At 31.6% G+C, this 15000-nt stretch overlaps 1 protein-coding gene across 9 annotated transcripts in view; it reads right to left on the reverse strand.

Moving 5' to 3' along the window:
* The window catches only part of LOC124951459 (anion exchange protein 2), a 34019-nt gene that overhangs the window by 2885 nt on the left and 16134 nt on the right, over positions 1-15000 (reverse strand). For 5 of the 9 annotated variants that reach the window (XM_047499873.1, XM_047499875.1, XM_047499872.1 and 2 more), the window contains exons 3-8: positions 5293-5470; positions 4974-5055; positions 3987-4370; positions 1628-2315; positions 1197-1259; positions 1-161 (exon numbers count right to left, since the gene is read on the reverse strand). The exon at positions 1-161 is cut by the window's left edge and continues 434 nt beyond it. In XM_047499873.1, coding sequence (XP_047355829.1) covers positions 1-161; positions 1197-1259; positions 1628-2315; positions 3987-4370; positions 4974-5055; positions 5293-5470 — 1556 coding nt within the window. Of the gene's footprint in view, positions 162-1196; positions 1260-1627; positions 2316-2956; positions 3124-3986; positions 4371-4973; positions 5056-5292; positions 5471-10030; positions 10881-13754; positions 14220-15000 lie in introns of those variants that run through there. The other 4 variants (XM_047499870.1, XM_047499871.1, XM_047499869.1 and 1 more) reach the window with 4 other exon arrangements.

The raw sequence follows: 15000 nt of genomic DNA on the forward strand, positions 1-15000 counted from the left end.
GCGCCCGCTGGAATTCTTTTCAATATGTACTCGTTTTGTCCCTTTTTAAGATCCTCGTTACTGCTTGTAAATGTCAATTCTTCTTTTATATCGACAATAGTATGATTGCTATCCAAAGCCAAGTTCGACGAAACGATTTTAGGTTTTGTGTCGTTCAAATTCTGTGAAATAAAATTAAATTTTCTTTTTTTTTTTTTTTTTTTTTTTTTTCATCATATATTTATTAAGATATACGCTTGTCGTCATAGGTTTCTAATAATACACGTAATAATATGGTGTTCAAAAAGAACGGGCATAGGTTTTCTGATCGTTATCATCAACACATAGCTGTTGAAAATGTCTGTATCAAGAAAAAAAAAAAAAAAAATAAATAAATAAATAAAAAAAAAAATAAAAAATAAAAAAAAAAATAATAATAATAAAAAAAAAAAAAGAGAAAAAAGATTCAAGAGATTAGCGATCTACCTATACCTTTTTATATATTTTCGTTAGGTATATGTAGATTTGTATTTTACTGTTCTCATTTCTAAGTCAACTATATATATATATCAAGTAATAGGAAATCCTATGCACCGCTTGCGATAATGACACGAAATATACATATACGAATTAATGCGAAAAAACGAATAAAAGAAATTAAAAAATGATAAGATTCAAAAGGTAGGTAAAAGATATATAATAGATAAGGGTGCAAAGATACCTAATTAAAATGAAGCCAAGGAAAATCGTAGCTATTGACAAACAAATAGTAATATTGTAAAGAGGTCTAAGATCTCAATAGAAAAAAGAAAGGAACCCGTTTGAATTAAATTAAGAGAAAAATCGCTAACTATGGAAGGGTGCTAAAATTGCGTGTCATGGACTTACAGGTCGTTACATAATTCATGAATTCATTTTTAATTAAATACGCACGTTCATAACAGTCTAGACAAAGAAATAGATTAGAAGAACGTAGTGCATGATCTGTTGACCTTGTAAGTTCATGTTAAAGATGATCTTGAACGAAGAATACATATATATATATATAACTTGATAATAATAGCTTACTAGAAAGTAAATAACAGAAGGAAAAAAAGAAAAGAATATAGCGTATAATAGAAAAATGTGAAAAACAAAAAAAAAAAAAAAAAAAAAAATAAAAGAAATTTGCAACTGCATTCAAAAAATTCGGGATACGAATGTTTTTGTTGTTTTACATTTTGGGTTACATGGTTTTCAGTGGCTCCTCGTGCAGCCTCTTCTTCCTCCAGCCAGATGGACTGTGGAAATAATATTATATGACGTCGATAAATTACTTTCCTGATTTAAACAGATACACCTCAAATTTTCCTGCTAATTTACTATAGCTATTTACTTATAAGATTTGGGAGAGTTTTTACTATATATATAATAAGCGTGGGAACTTTCTTTTGAACGTATTAGAATCAAATAACAAAGAAAATCTCTTTCATGTCTATTGATTATTATTATTATTATTATTATTATTATTATTTTTATTTTTATTTTTATTTTTATTATTATTATTATATATACCACCGTGATCCAAGAACCTGTTTCTTTTTTTTTTTTGCTTATAATTAACCTAAAAAACATGACGAATTCCTATATCATTAATAAACGAACGAACCTGTAAACTGGTGTAACTGGAATAGTTGCGTTTTCCACCGAAACGAAATCCACGATCGTGCTCGTGCACATGTCTATGTTTTAACAGAAGTGCTCTCATGATAACCGATCTATCTTCTGGAAGAATCAATTCTTCAACCACCATTTGTTCGACCACCCTATAGGCAAGTCCTGGTAAGTCCTTCTCTTCAAGATCAAGAAGTACCACGCCGGTTTCAAGACACCGACGAAGATTGAGCAACGAATGGAAGCTCAAGGATGCAACATGGGGCCTGCCCCATCTGTCAGCACCTTCTTCAACGTCTTCCTCGTATTTTATCCAACGTGCTGTCTCTCTCCATTCACGTTCCTCACCGATCCCATGTAATTCGTCCAATTGAACAAACACCTCATGAGGCGAATGATCATACATTTTCTTGAATGCTTCATGTGGTATACCACCTTCTTTTTTTCGGCCAATCTGTATCGTGGAATGAGCAGCCTTGTGCCGTCTCATTCCACGTGGATCGTCGCTCCTGTGTGATTCCAAATCGTCTATGTCCAATTCCTGAAGAGTACTCGCTTCTTCCGGCTGTACACTCACTCTCCTGGCAAGAATACCAGGTCCATCCGGAAAGCCAGCTCCAGAACGTTTTCTCCATTGTGGATCCTCTTGTAAAGAGTACTTCCTAGATTTGTGATGATGTCTTCTGTAACGAACGTATTATAAAAATATCATTAATTTCTCATCATGCTCGTTATCTTCTCATTGTCTTGACTCTATCTCATTCACATTATTATTATTATTATTATCATTATCATTATCATTATTATTATTATATCATTATTATTATCATTATTATTATTATATCATCATCATCATCATCATCATCATTGTTATTATTATTATTACTATGAAAAAGAAATCTGTTTAATCTAATTCTGTTGCGATCGTCACACGTGTACCGTGTACACGTATTTTACAAGGAGGAGGTATGCGAACAAGTGCCAGCACCATTTTGGTACTGACCCTGGCAATGAATTAGTCGTCTACAGTCTCTTACGTCAGTTGATAGACGAACGACAGGCAGACACGAGATATGAACGTGTCGGAGAAGTTGATGTCAGGAATCTTCTCCTAGGTAAAATTTTCTAGATATATTTTGATCGTTCAATATGATTTTTCTTTTCAAGGAATTATCTAATCTAGATTTGTTTTTTTCTCTCTTCTTTTCACTTTTGTTTTCTTTTCTTTTCGAAAACACGTGATTAGAAAGAAGCAAAAAGAAAAAAAAAACAAAAAAAGAAAAGAAACAAATTAAAATAGATCGAATGAATGACTCCTAAATACCGTTTATTGGCTTGTCCGATCTTCAAACAACGTTCAGGAGTACGTTCACGTGTGTTGAACATGCTTGTAGAACAATGTTGGATGTCACATAGACGATGACATTTTTTGTTTTGTTTTACTTTTAAATTACGTTTTGATAGAAAGAGAAATAGAAATAGATGGATAAATGGATGGATAGATAGATAGATAGATAGATAGATAGAGAGAGAGAGAGAGAGAGAGAGAGAGAAGTAAAGGAGCACCAACTTTGGTAGATAATTTTCTTTACCACACTATCACCACGTTGTTCATCCACGACAAAGAAGATCAAAACTATCTTCTAGGACAATGAAAGTCGCTCTTCCCGACCAAGTGGATCGGGAATACACGACAAATCTCTGGCTGATCGCCATGGCACTGAGAAACATTCGAGAGTTCCTTTCGAGCTCTACCACCAACCAAGATGTAGACTCTTCTGTCGTTTAACTCTTCTTAAGTTGGGTGACACGTGCACGACACTCGTGACAACAAAGACCAAAAAGACAATTCATCTTATCGGACTAATTTTGTTTTCTTTGGATTATGAAAGTAGGTTGATGTTCTATGCAAAGGTGAAAACAAGGAAAGAATTCTCGAGTTCACAAGTTGACGGATTGTGTAATCCAACGAGTATTCGAACAAAAAACAAAAAAAGAAAAAAAAAGAAAAAAAAAATTGCGCGATTTACTGAGAAGAAAATCATGAGAGGAAAAAAAAAACAGAAGGAAAAACAACAAAAGAAAAAGAAATATGAAAGTAAAGTAAACATGTGTGACAATTATAATACGATGGTTATCTTCTTCGTTGGCTATCGTGCCTGCTGTTAAACTAGACTTTCAATGTTCTTCCTTGAAAATGTTAATCCAACCGTGAATCATTTTTGTTCTTATCCCAACAAATGTTCACAGACATAGGACACACACACACAAATATATATGTATAGAGAGAGATAGGAAATTCGAGTCCCCGTTGATTCATTTTATTGAACCAAGTTAATACTCGCCAAACTCACTTGTGCTCGTGCTTTTGATGTCTTCGACATTTATTACGATCGTCCTCATGGGCTGTGGAAGATGTTGGTGGGGAAGCTAAGCTTGTTGCCTGATTATTATCATCATCCTGATTCAAATTGTTAGAATCCTCTTCTCGGATCTTTTCGAATTGTACTCTTGGACTACCAATTGAGGTTGAACCATCGCTGAAACCGGAAGCAGCTCTTTCAGAGATTTGTGCCTCGCTACCACTGCTAATTATATTTTCGGTTTCTTCCGTTCCCTCTTCGTCGACTTCGGGATCATTAGTCGATGATGGACCATTGTCCAATATGTCGATCTCGTTACCATGTCCACCATTTCTCTCCTCCTCCTCTGGACTCACCTCCGTCGTTGATCCTTCACTATATATATACACACACACACACACACATATATATATATATGTATACGATAATGTTTTCAGACTTTGCCAAATGTTTTTGTCTATTTAATTGGATTTAATAAATGCACGTTGGCAGTTACATCTTAGGTTTTTGATGTTGGTTAATAAGTAACGTTGAAATTGTTAATATTTATTTGTATTTCTAAATAAATTATAGTAGTGTTTTCTTTCTTTTCTTTTTTTTTTTTTTATAGGATCTACCTTATTCTATCTATACATGTCATTTCTATTTTATATATTTATTATTTTTTTTCTTTTTTATTTCATTCTAACGTTTGAGATATAAGTAATATATATATTTATATATATATATATATATATATATATATATATTTTTTTTTTTTTTTTTTTAATGAAATGTATTATATCTCGTAATATATTATTTTTATATGATAATAAGTAAAACACGTACACACATAGTATTATTGTATAAATAAAATTATTATATATAAATTAAAAATATTATAAATTTTTTTTATATTAATTATTAACCAACTCAATTTAATTATATATATATATATGGTTAAAATTTTGTTTTATTCTATATAATAAATCAACTTACGGTGAAAGATGTCGTCTCATAGATCTCGAGTGTAAACTCTTTAGTGGCATGTGGGGATGTGGATAACTTCTCTTACGATGTTCTGTAAACACGAAAAATAGAAAATTAAAGTCCTTTTTTTTTTTATTTATATATACACACATATATATATTCGATATATATATATATATATATATATATATATATATATATCGAATAATATCGTTATATCGTCCAATAAAATTTGTTATTCTTTATCATCGGAGTTTAACGATAACAGCATAAAACCAATGACATTTAATTTAATCTCATATTTTTATTTCGTAATTTCATTACGTACGATTAAAGTCACGGTCTCCATATCGTGGCGGTCCTCGATCACGATCACGATCGGATCCTGCCGATTCCGTAGGTGAACCAAGCCGGGCTACGTCGAATTTTTCTCCGACGTCCATCGCAAAAACCTTCTCCATCTCCTCGTCGAGCTCTGGAACCGTTTCCGCGCCATGCCCGTCGACCTTTACATACGTAATCAATATATTTTTTTCCCAACAAAAAATTCTCTCCCATAACTATTACAAGACTCAAACGAAGAAAAAAAAAAAAATAAAAGCAGAAGAACAAAAATGATCTCAATTCGTAATTAAATCCAGTCATTTAATCTTTATAGGGGAAAAAAATACAAAATTAAAAAAAGAAAAGAAAAGAAAGGAAAGAGAAAAGAAAATAATTCTAAGAATTTAAAATCATTCTAATTTCTTACACGATACTTATCACAAGTTCCGATTGATTTGATTGAAATTTGTGAAAAGTAAAAAAAAAAAAAAACAAAAAAAAAACCAAAAAAAAAAGAAAAAAAAACAAAAGAAAAAAAATGAGCATAATTCAGAAGGAAATTAAATAATTATATTTCAAATTGGTGTAATTTCAAGGAACTATCATCGAATTATTTAATTTTTATAAATGGAGGGACAAAAAAAAGGAACAAAAGAAATTAATTTCAATGAACTATATCACAAGTGTCAATATTATTTTAGAGTGATATTATTTTTTTAAAGACTAGAAAACAATTCATAGGATTGCTATAAAACGAATTATTATTATTATTATTATTACTATTATTATTTTTCTTTATTCAAACTAATCTAATATCATGAAACAATCCCAACATAATTAACGATCCTAATTTATTCCCGATCGTTAATTATTTGAGTACGTGCATTTAAATATCGTTTTTGCCCCATTTAAATGGTCGACACACACGTTAAGTAGAGTTTCTATGATAAATTCTGTAAAGTAGACAACATTTCAGCTGGGTACAGTTTGGTACCGCATGGTACTGCACGTTATGGAACAAAGTCGGATAATAATGAGCGTGCTCGTTTAAACTTTATCGTGATTGAAAAGAAAAGGAAAAAAAAAAAAAAATATGATAAGGAAAAATAGAAAAGAAAAAGTAAAAAACAAAAAATTTCATATCATCTTCCTTTCATAATTATTATCCAATATTACCAAATAAATAAAGATAAGAAATATTTTTCGAATACTTGCAGATAGATGCATTACGTATTATTAGGATACATTTATATCTATATAAAAAGAAGGAGAGAGAAGGAGAGAGAGGGAGAGAGAGAGAGAGAGAGAGAGAGAGAGAGAGAGAGAGAGAGAGAGAGAATTAGTAATTCATCTTCCATCTTTTTTCTTCCACGATTGATTGACATTGAATAATTCTAAATATATTTTGAATTTAATATATTTTTAGGATATATGTAATGGGTACACACTATTTTCGGGTATATTTTATTTGATATGGAAAAGGAGAGAGAGAGAGAAAGAGAGAGAGAGAGAAAACATAGAAAAAGATAGAGATAGAGTCAGTAGACGCTATCTAATCTACGCAATTCCGCATCAGCCGACAAATATCGATCTCGTAAAACGTGCTATGGTTAGTCGTGGTGTACTCGCCATAGCACATAAGCCTAGTATTAACCTGATGTTAGATGATGAATACGTAATAGCTATCTATTTTGGAGACAGTATGAGCATTTCGAATATTAACAGATAAGTATTTTTATCTTTCAACGTTCAAATACATAAATATACGTAATATATATATATATATATATATATATATATATATATATGAATAGTTATTTAGTTGTATAATTATTATGATCGTAATAGTTAAACAAAAGCACACAATACTATCCGCTTTAACTGACGTCGTATACTCTCGCTTGAAACCAGCTGAAAATAAATCCTGAGAGGGATGCAACTACGATCATCAGAACGAGAGAAGTAATACTTGCCACGATCGAAAGGGTCAGTTTCAAATCGATGTTCCCCTTTTATATCCTTCCTAACTCCTTCGATTTGCATTTGGTAGTATATCATCATTTGGTCGGTATTATAGGGATCATGTAACGTCTATCATCTGCTTTTATATATATACATATATATATGTATATATATATATATATTTATGTAGAGTGGGTGTAATCTTTGTTACTATTTATAAACGAATCGTTAGATAAAATATTTAACGATTTATTTAATTCAATTTGTTATTTAATTATTATTAATAATTAATAAGAAATTAATGTCAATTATTTTGTTTATGATCCAAATATAAGATCGGATGAATTATTTTATATTTTATAATGTTATATAACAATATATCTATATATATTTTATCCTTTTGTATTATTATTCGATATTGAAAATTTCTATGAATACGTGTGAACACATTTTGCGATTGAAAATAAATGAAATACGATTGAGTATTACTGGTCATGTTCTAATATTTCATTGAGATTGCATAAAACGATTTATACAATGTGCACGTTTATTTACTTTCTTTCTTTTTCTTTCCTTTTTTATTTTTGTTTTGTTTTGTTTTGTTATGTTTTTCTCTGCTTTTCTCTTACTATATCATATCTTATCGTAAAATTTTTCTAAAAGAATAATAAACGTCTCGCACACGTTTTTAAAGATATAAATTATATCATGATTATTTTGATCTTCGACATATAATCCCTATTTGTGAAATAATTATGAATATTTATATACACTGGATAGAGATTTTAAGAGAAAATAAATTTAAGAAAGAAAGATAAAAAAAAACTAAAATAAAGAAAGAAAGAAAGAAAATAAAAAAAGAAAAAATGGTTTTGTAAACGTATCATTTTATCGTAGACGATCGCAATCCTTTATTCACGCACGAAGTAGGCAGTGAGAACGATAAGGGAATAACGTTGAGAGTGAAACGAGGGATGGGTTGGGGTGCAGGGTAGGTGGATAGGTGGGTGGGGAAGGAAGGAAGAGGGAGCGAGGTAGAGGGGTGATTTTATGTCATCGATGTCAGAATACGAACGTTAGTTTATATCGTCGAAAAGGATTTCTAATATGTCGGACGAGTTCACTTTTTTTTCTTTTATATATATATATATATATATATATATATATATATATATATATATATATATATATATATATATATATATATATATATATATATATATATATATATATATATATATGAAACGAGTGTACTACGAATATAGTCTAAATTCTCTTGCTCCATCTTTCTTTCTCACTTCAAAAGAGGAAGAAATAAAACAAAAAAAAAAAAAAAAAAAAAAAAAAAAAAAAAAAAAAAAAAAAAAAGGAAAAAGGGAATGTTCACATTTCTCAATGCATATTTTCTTCTCAATGCAAATCATTCTTCAATGCATATATAATTACATTCTATGTGCGTGACTTAAAGCATGTATATAGTTAAATAGAAGCAGCGTTCAGATTCCGTTGGCATAACTTTGATAAAAAAAAGAAAAAAAAAAAAAAAAAAAAAAAAAAAAAAAAAAAGAAAAAGAAAAAGAAAAAGAAAATAAAAAAAGAGAGAAGAAAGGAGAAAATTATTCGAAAGTAGAATTAATTTTCTAATCGAAAAGTCGAATTAATCTTCTGATATGTAAAACACTTCTTTTTTTTTTTTTTTTGCTCTCTTCTTCTTTTTTTACTGCTATATATTTTATGCATTTTATACGAAGTAATTATTACTAGTCATTGATATGCAATAACGATGTCTAACAATAGATAATATTAACAATCGGAAAAAAACGATTGATTATCACTGAAAATGATTAACATTAGAATATCTAAAAGTTATATATTTGTTTCGATGGACCCATCGAATGATATAGCTACTCTCACTCACAGCTCCTTTTGGGATTTTGGAATCCCAGGAGAATGCTGTTCAAATGGTCCCGTTCGAAGAATCGAATCGTGGCTTTAAAACTTCGCCAATGTGTCCAAATCGATCCAATTCGTATTTGCACAATTTGACATTCGAGCCAAATTTTACTTTAATTTATTCGATACGACATTGTTATTTTTAATATATATATATATATATATATATATATATATATATATATATATGCGTAAGCACTGACGGATATCGAAGTCACAACGATTGGAACAATTTTGTCTTAAAGAATTTGAGAGGGCCACTTGATGTATGTAGATAATGATAAAATTGACGATAACTCTCGACAATATTTTCATTAATAATTGTTAAACACTGCGACGAAAAATTTTAGAATCACACGATTGGACGTCCACGTAGAGAGTGTGTGTCGATCGACAACGGACAATATTTTTATTGACAATAGATAACCACTTTCGTTGGAAATTAAAAACACACGAATTGACATAGTCGTCGTGAATTATGAAACACTCGAGAGGGATGATAAAAATATTGACGATTATTGCTGATAAATATTATTGATAATGAATAATTATTGTTAATAAGCACTTGAGAAATTAGAAATGCAAGATTTTCGGATCAGTATTATATTGAAAAAGAGAGACACTTGAGAGGAAACAAAAAAAAAAAAAAAAATAAAAAAAAAAAAGAAAAGAAAAAAGAAAAAAAAAAGGAAAAAGAAAACAAAGAACAAAAAAGAAATTCCACAAAGATAAAAAGAAAAGAAAACGTGGAGGATGGAGGATGAGGAGAAAAGGTATAGAAAACTGATAGAAAGCTAGCATAAGCGAAAATGGATATGGACGATCACCTGGTGAGTCGTCGTACGTAGAGATCGTCGTAACCAGCGGAGTACCTTGCCCCGTGCTCTCTGCAGGAACGATTTCCCGGAGGAACCAGCACCGGCCTCGGGCATGGCATCCCGGGCCGAAATGACACCCGGCCGCTGCTTCCTACGCGGTCGAGCTCGAGGATACGAACTGAGGGTGGGAAAGTTCTAGCTCGAAGAGGAGAGGAATATATAAGAGAGAGGGTTGTCGAGTTTAAGGGATGATGGAGGAGGGGATGAAAGCATGTCCCACTGCGCGTAACCACACCTATGTATGTATATATGTACGGTGTGTATATATGTACGGTGTATATATATGTACGGTGTGTACAGATATGGAATAAAAGGAGGGTGGTAATATGTAGTAGAAGGAAAAGCAACTCTCCGTGCACAATTTCCCTTGTGGTGTTCGATATGGGAGAGGAATGAAGAGGGTAGTAATGGTGGTGGTGGTAGTGGTGGTGGTGGTGATGATGAAAGTAGTGGGGATGGTTGCTCGTGGCTGTGCTGATCGCGCCGGCGATCCTGTGCTGGTGCTGGTGTTGGTGTTGGGATGGTAGAAGGGATAGGATGCAGAAGTAGCCGTCTGGGTCGATATCAAGCACCTATGTTGGACTCGACGGAGCTACGGAATGACTTACTCTTTGTATACCTTAAGATTCATTTCTATTTCATTTTTTTCTTCCTCTTCTTTTTTTTTTTTTATTTCATTAATTCAGAACATTAAGACCCGAAGAGAGACGATTGGATTAAATAGATCGATCTTAGAGGATGAATATCAGAAATTAGTCTTTGATTCAGATTTGGTATCTCCTTTGGCGCAGGACTGATCGTATGAGTCGATCGGTCGAGCCAGAAAGGTGCAACAAGTGTCCGTCGGCCGTGAAATCTGGTACTCGAGATTGTGCGGAGGTAAATCGTAAAGATAGAAAGAGAGAGAGAGGGGGGGGGAGGGGGAGCGTAGATGGTAGAAAGAGAAGTGGGGGTTGAAAATGGGTTGATAGTCGACTGGTAGGGTGGTCTTTCTCTCCTTCTGTATATCGCTCGAAGAATATACACTCTGATAGCTCAGCTGATAGTGGTGTGCAGCTGGCGAGAGAAGAGAGCAGACGTGAACCAGGCCAGGACTACCCTGGCTAGGCCTAGGTCATAGCACGGTCGTATCGACCAGCTTCTACTATACACCGGGAAGTCACCACCACCACCACCACCACCACTAGCACCACCACCACACCACCACCACCACCACCACCACCACCACCACCACCACCACCAGTACCACCACTAGTACCAGTACCACCACCAGTACCAGTACCACCACCAGTACCAGTACCACCACCAGTACCACCACTACCACCAGCACCACCAGTATTTCCACCACTACTCTCTTAATTCTTTCGTCATAGAGATGGCGTTGCGTTTAGCTTGGAAGTGGGGTGGGTGGAGTGAGATGATAGGAGAAAGAAGGAGGGGAGGTATTGTTACCAGGGTGGGGGACAAACGTGCGAGGGAGAGAAAGAGGGAGAGACAAACTGGCTCCGGCATCGACCGAGTTCACCAGTATGCTGGTGGCTCACTCGACTCTCTCCACGTATATACGCGATCTACGTGTACTGTTGTATTCCCTACTTCCTGCTCCGACGACCTTGAACCTGAACCACAGCCTCCCCAGTTTATGCTCCGCCTATTGACCTTTCCCTCGAAACGTCCCAAGAAAATCGATAAACCGTTTGATACTTTCGCCAGTCTCTTCTCTCATGGAATGTCTCAACTTTATTTTATTTTATTTTTTTTTTTTTTTATTTTATTTTATTTTATTTTACTTTAATTTTTTTTTTTATTTTTTTTTATTTTTTTTTTGATCATTTTCTACTATATTTTCTATTTTCTCTTATATTTCCTATGTACAACGTTCATCATAAAACATACTAATCGTGTTAATTTTATTATTGCTAACCAAAGAAAGAGAGAGATAGAGAGAGATAGAGATGGTCAGTAATATATAATATTGCTTGATGAATCGCAATTATTAACGTAGAAACATATATGTATGTATATCTGCATGTATGAGTAATCTCGATTTGAAGGTACTTATATTGACATTAGTAGGAATCAATTAGAACCCAATTAGACCGGTTAAGCTTGCTTCACGATCGATTTCTAAATATTCAAGTATTACACAGGACATACATACATTATGTGATCTCACAGTTCATCTATAAATATAAATTTAGATGATCACGAAAATTGATTCAACAATCGAAAAAAGAGGAATTAATCGTCAGATCGAAGTTATGTTTATCTATTAACAATAGGATTTATTACGATTGAACAAATCGATGAGTATTTGAGAAATTTTGTTGTCGATAAATAAATCAGAAAGAACAGGATCAATAAAAGATCTGATGATATCGATATAATATGATTTTACTTTCGCACATATAAATACTATAAATGTTATTATCCTCCATATTTTAGAAAATAATTAACTCGTAATAATTCTTTGTAATGGCAATATTTTTATTCGTTTACTCCTCCTTCTCTTCTTCTTCTCCTTCTTCTTTTTTTTTTTCTTTTTCTTTTAGTCTCGTGAGAAAACCATTCGGATTTCAACGACTCTCTTAACGCAATAAAACTCTCTTGACCCGAGACCAATGAAATGAAAAAAAAGTAGAGAAAAAAAAAGAAGAAAAAAGAAAAAAAAACCTCTTTCGACGATCAGACTATTCATTTGGTAAATAAGATTTCAAGTATGTATCGAATCGAAATATGTATAAAAAGAAGTTTTTCTTTTGGTATATATATATATATATATATATACATACTACCAAGTGTGTGTATATATATATATATATATATATATATATATATATACATACACTAAGTGTGTGTATATATATATATATATATACATACACTAAGTGTGTGTATATATATATATATACACATTTGGTGGGACGAAAAATTCTCAGATGATTTTATTAAATATCAATTATACTTTATCTAGACTTTTAGGGATTGCATGTTAAATTCGTAATTTTACGATCTGGAAAAAAAAGGAAATAATATTAAAAAGTCACGGAAAAGAGCAATCGAATTTATGATATCGTTTTTAAGAATTTACCCTGTATTTAAAGAAAAAAAAAAAAAAAAAAAAAAAAAAAATCATGAATTTCTTAAAAGTAAACGTTTAACCTTATATTATAGAAACTAAATAAAAGGAGAAGTTTCAGAAATGGTGGAAGAAATTAAAGGGATGTTTCGTGTCATAGATATGAAAGATAAATGATAAATAGATAGATAGATAGATCAGATATAGATAGATATAAAGAATCGTGTGGTAGGTTGATTGAGAGATGAGAAACGTTCGATAGAGAATAGAATCTTGCCTTTTAACAATAATGAGATGACCTTTCGATAATAAAAAGAAGAGAAGAAAAAGAAAAATGATAATAAAAAACCTATAATAGATCAAACCCAATAATATATTTAAAGAACAAAGAACATTCTTCTTTCGTGTAAGTTAATGCATAATTTTTTTATAATCTCACACACACATACATATATTTTTTTTTTTTCTTTATATCATATAATCTCATCTAATAATAATTATTATATATCGAAGATCGTTGGGGTATAAAAAAAAAAAAAAAAAAAAAAAAAAAGAAAATCAAAGAAAGAATGATATTCATTTGACGATATTTACCCTCGAATTTGTGAAAATTGACATGGACTTTAATAATCGTAGCTTCTGGCAAACGTATGGACAACAACATATTCCCATTTAAAGTATCCTCTTTTTATTTATTTTTCTTCTTCTTCTTCTTCTTCTTCTACTACTACTTCTACTTTTAATTTGAATCCAAGCACTATGCACCATTAGTTATTATCACTAGAAGTTTTACCTCGTTGTTACTTGTTCACAAGCGTTCTCCTACTAGCTTTATGACACTGCAACGATTGACACCGTTCATTTAATCGAATTTACGGCTTCCCACCTTGCGTAAGTAAGATACGTTCAAGTACAAGTGTACAAGAGGTAGGACTTTTAAGATTCTAAACATTATGTATGCACGTATACGATGCATATATGCATAGATGTGCTCTACTGTCTAATATTATCTAAATCATTTATCTCTTTACTTTTTCCCTCTTTATTTTTCTACGATAAAATTTCTTTTTTTTTTTTTTTTTTTTTTTTTTAATGAGTCTATCAAACTTTTTTTTTTTAATCGCAAACGAAATAAACATTATTTCCTTATTTCCACTTTCCTTAAAAATTCTTTTCTTTTCTTATTTTTCTTTTTGTTTTCCATTTCGAATTTGTCCGTTCGATTTATTAACTTTTTCTTTCTCTTCTCTCTTCTCTTTTTTTCTTGTTTTTCCTTTTTTTTTTTTTTTTTTTTTTCTTGTTTTTACCCTTGTAGATTTGAAAAAGCTGTAAATTTGATGATATTATCCTTTCGTTGAGAATATATATCGTAATACTTTTTACGAGTTCGATGAACTCATATCGGACAACATCATACCAACTGTTACTAGTTTGAGAAAGGCGTGAAAGGGCACTTATGAATATCGATCCCTGTGAATGGAATTGTGCCAAGAACCAAAGAAGTCGGGAGAAAAGATTTACGATGTAAGTCTCGTGACGAGATGGACTTCGATTTTCACGGCGATTCAAAATGAGAAGTAGCTGAGGTTGAATGGGGAGTGATGGAAGAAGAAAGGATTGATAGAACTAAGAGAAATATGCGATTCAATGATGATAGCGTTAAAAAAAAAAAAAAAAAAAAAAAAAAAAAAAATATCGATCGACTAATTCGTTAAATGTGACGTATCAAATAGATTTATTATGATTACTAAAAGAAAACAAAAAAATTATTGATATATCGAATCGAATCGATCTTCCATTCGTACATTTTTTCTTTCTCTCTTCTTTTTTCTTTTTTTTT

Source organism: Vespa velutina, chromosome 9, assembly GCF_912470025.1.
Source record: "Vespa velutina chromosome 9, iVesVel2.1, whole genome shotgun sequence".
NCBI classification, from domain to species: domain Eukaryota; kingdom Metazoa; phylum Arthropoda; class Insecta; order Hymenoptera; family Vespidae; genus Vespa; species Vespa velutina.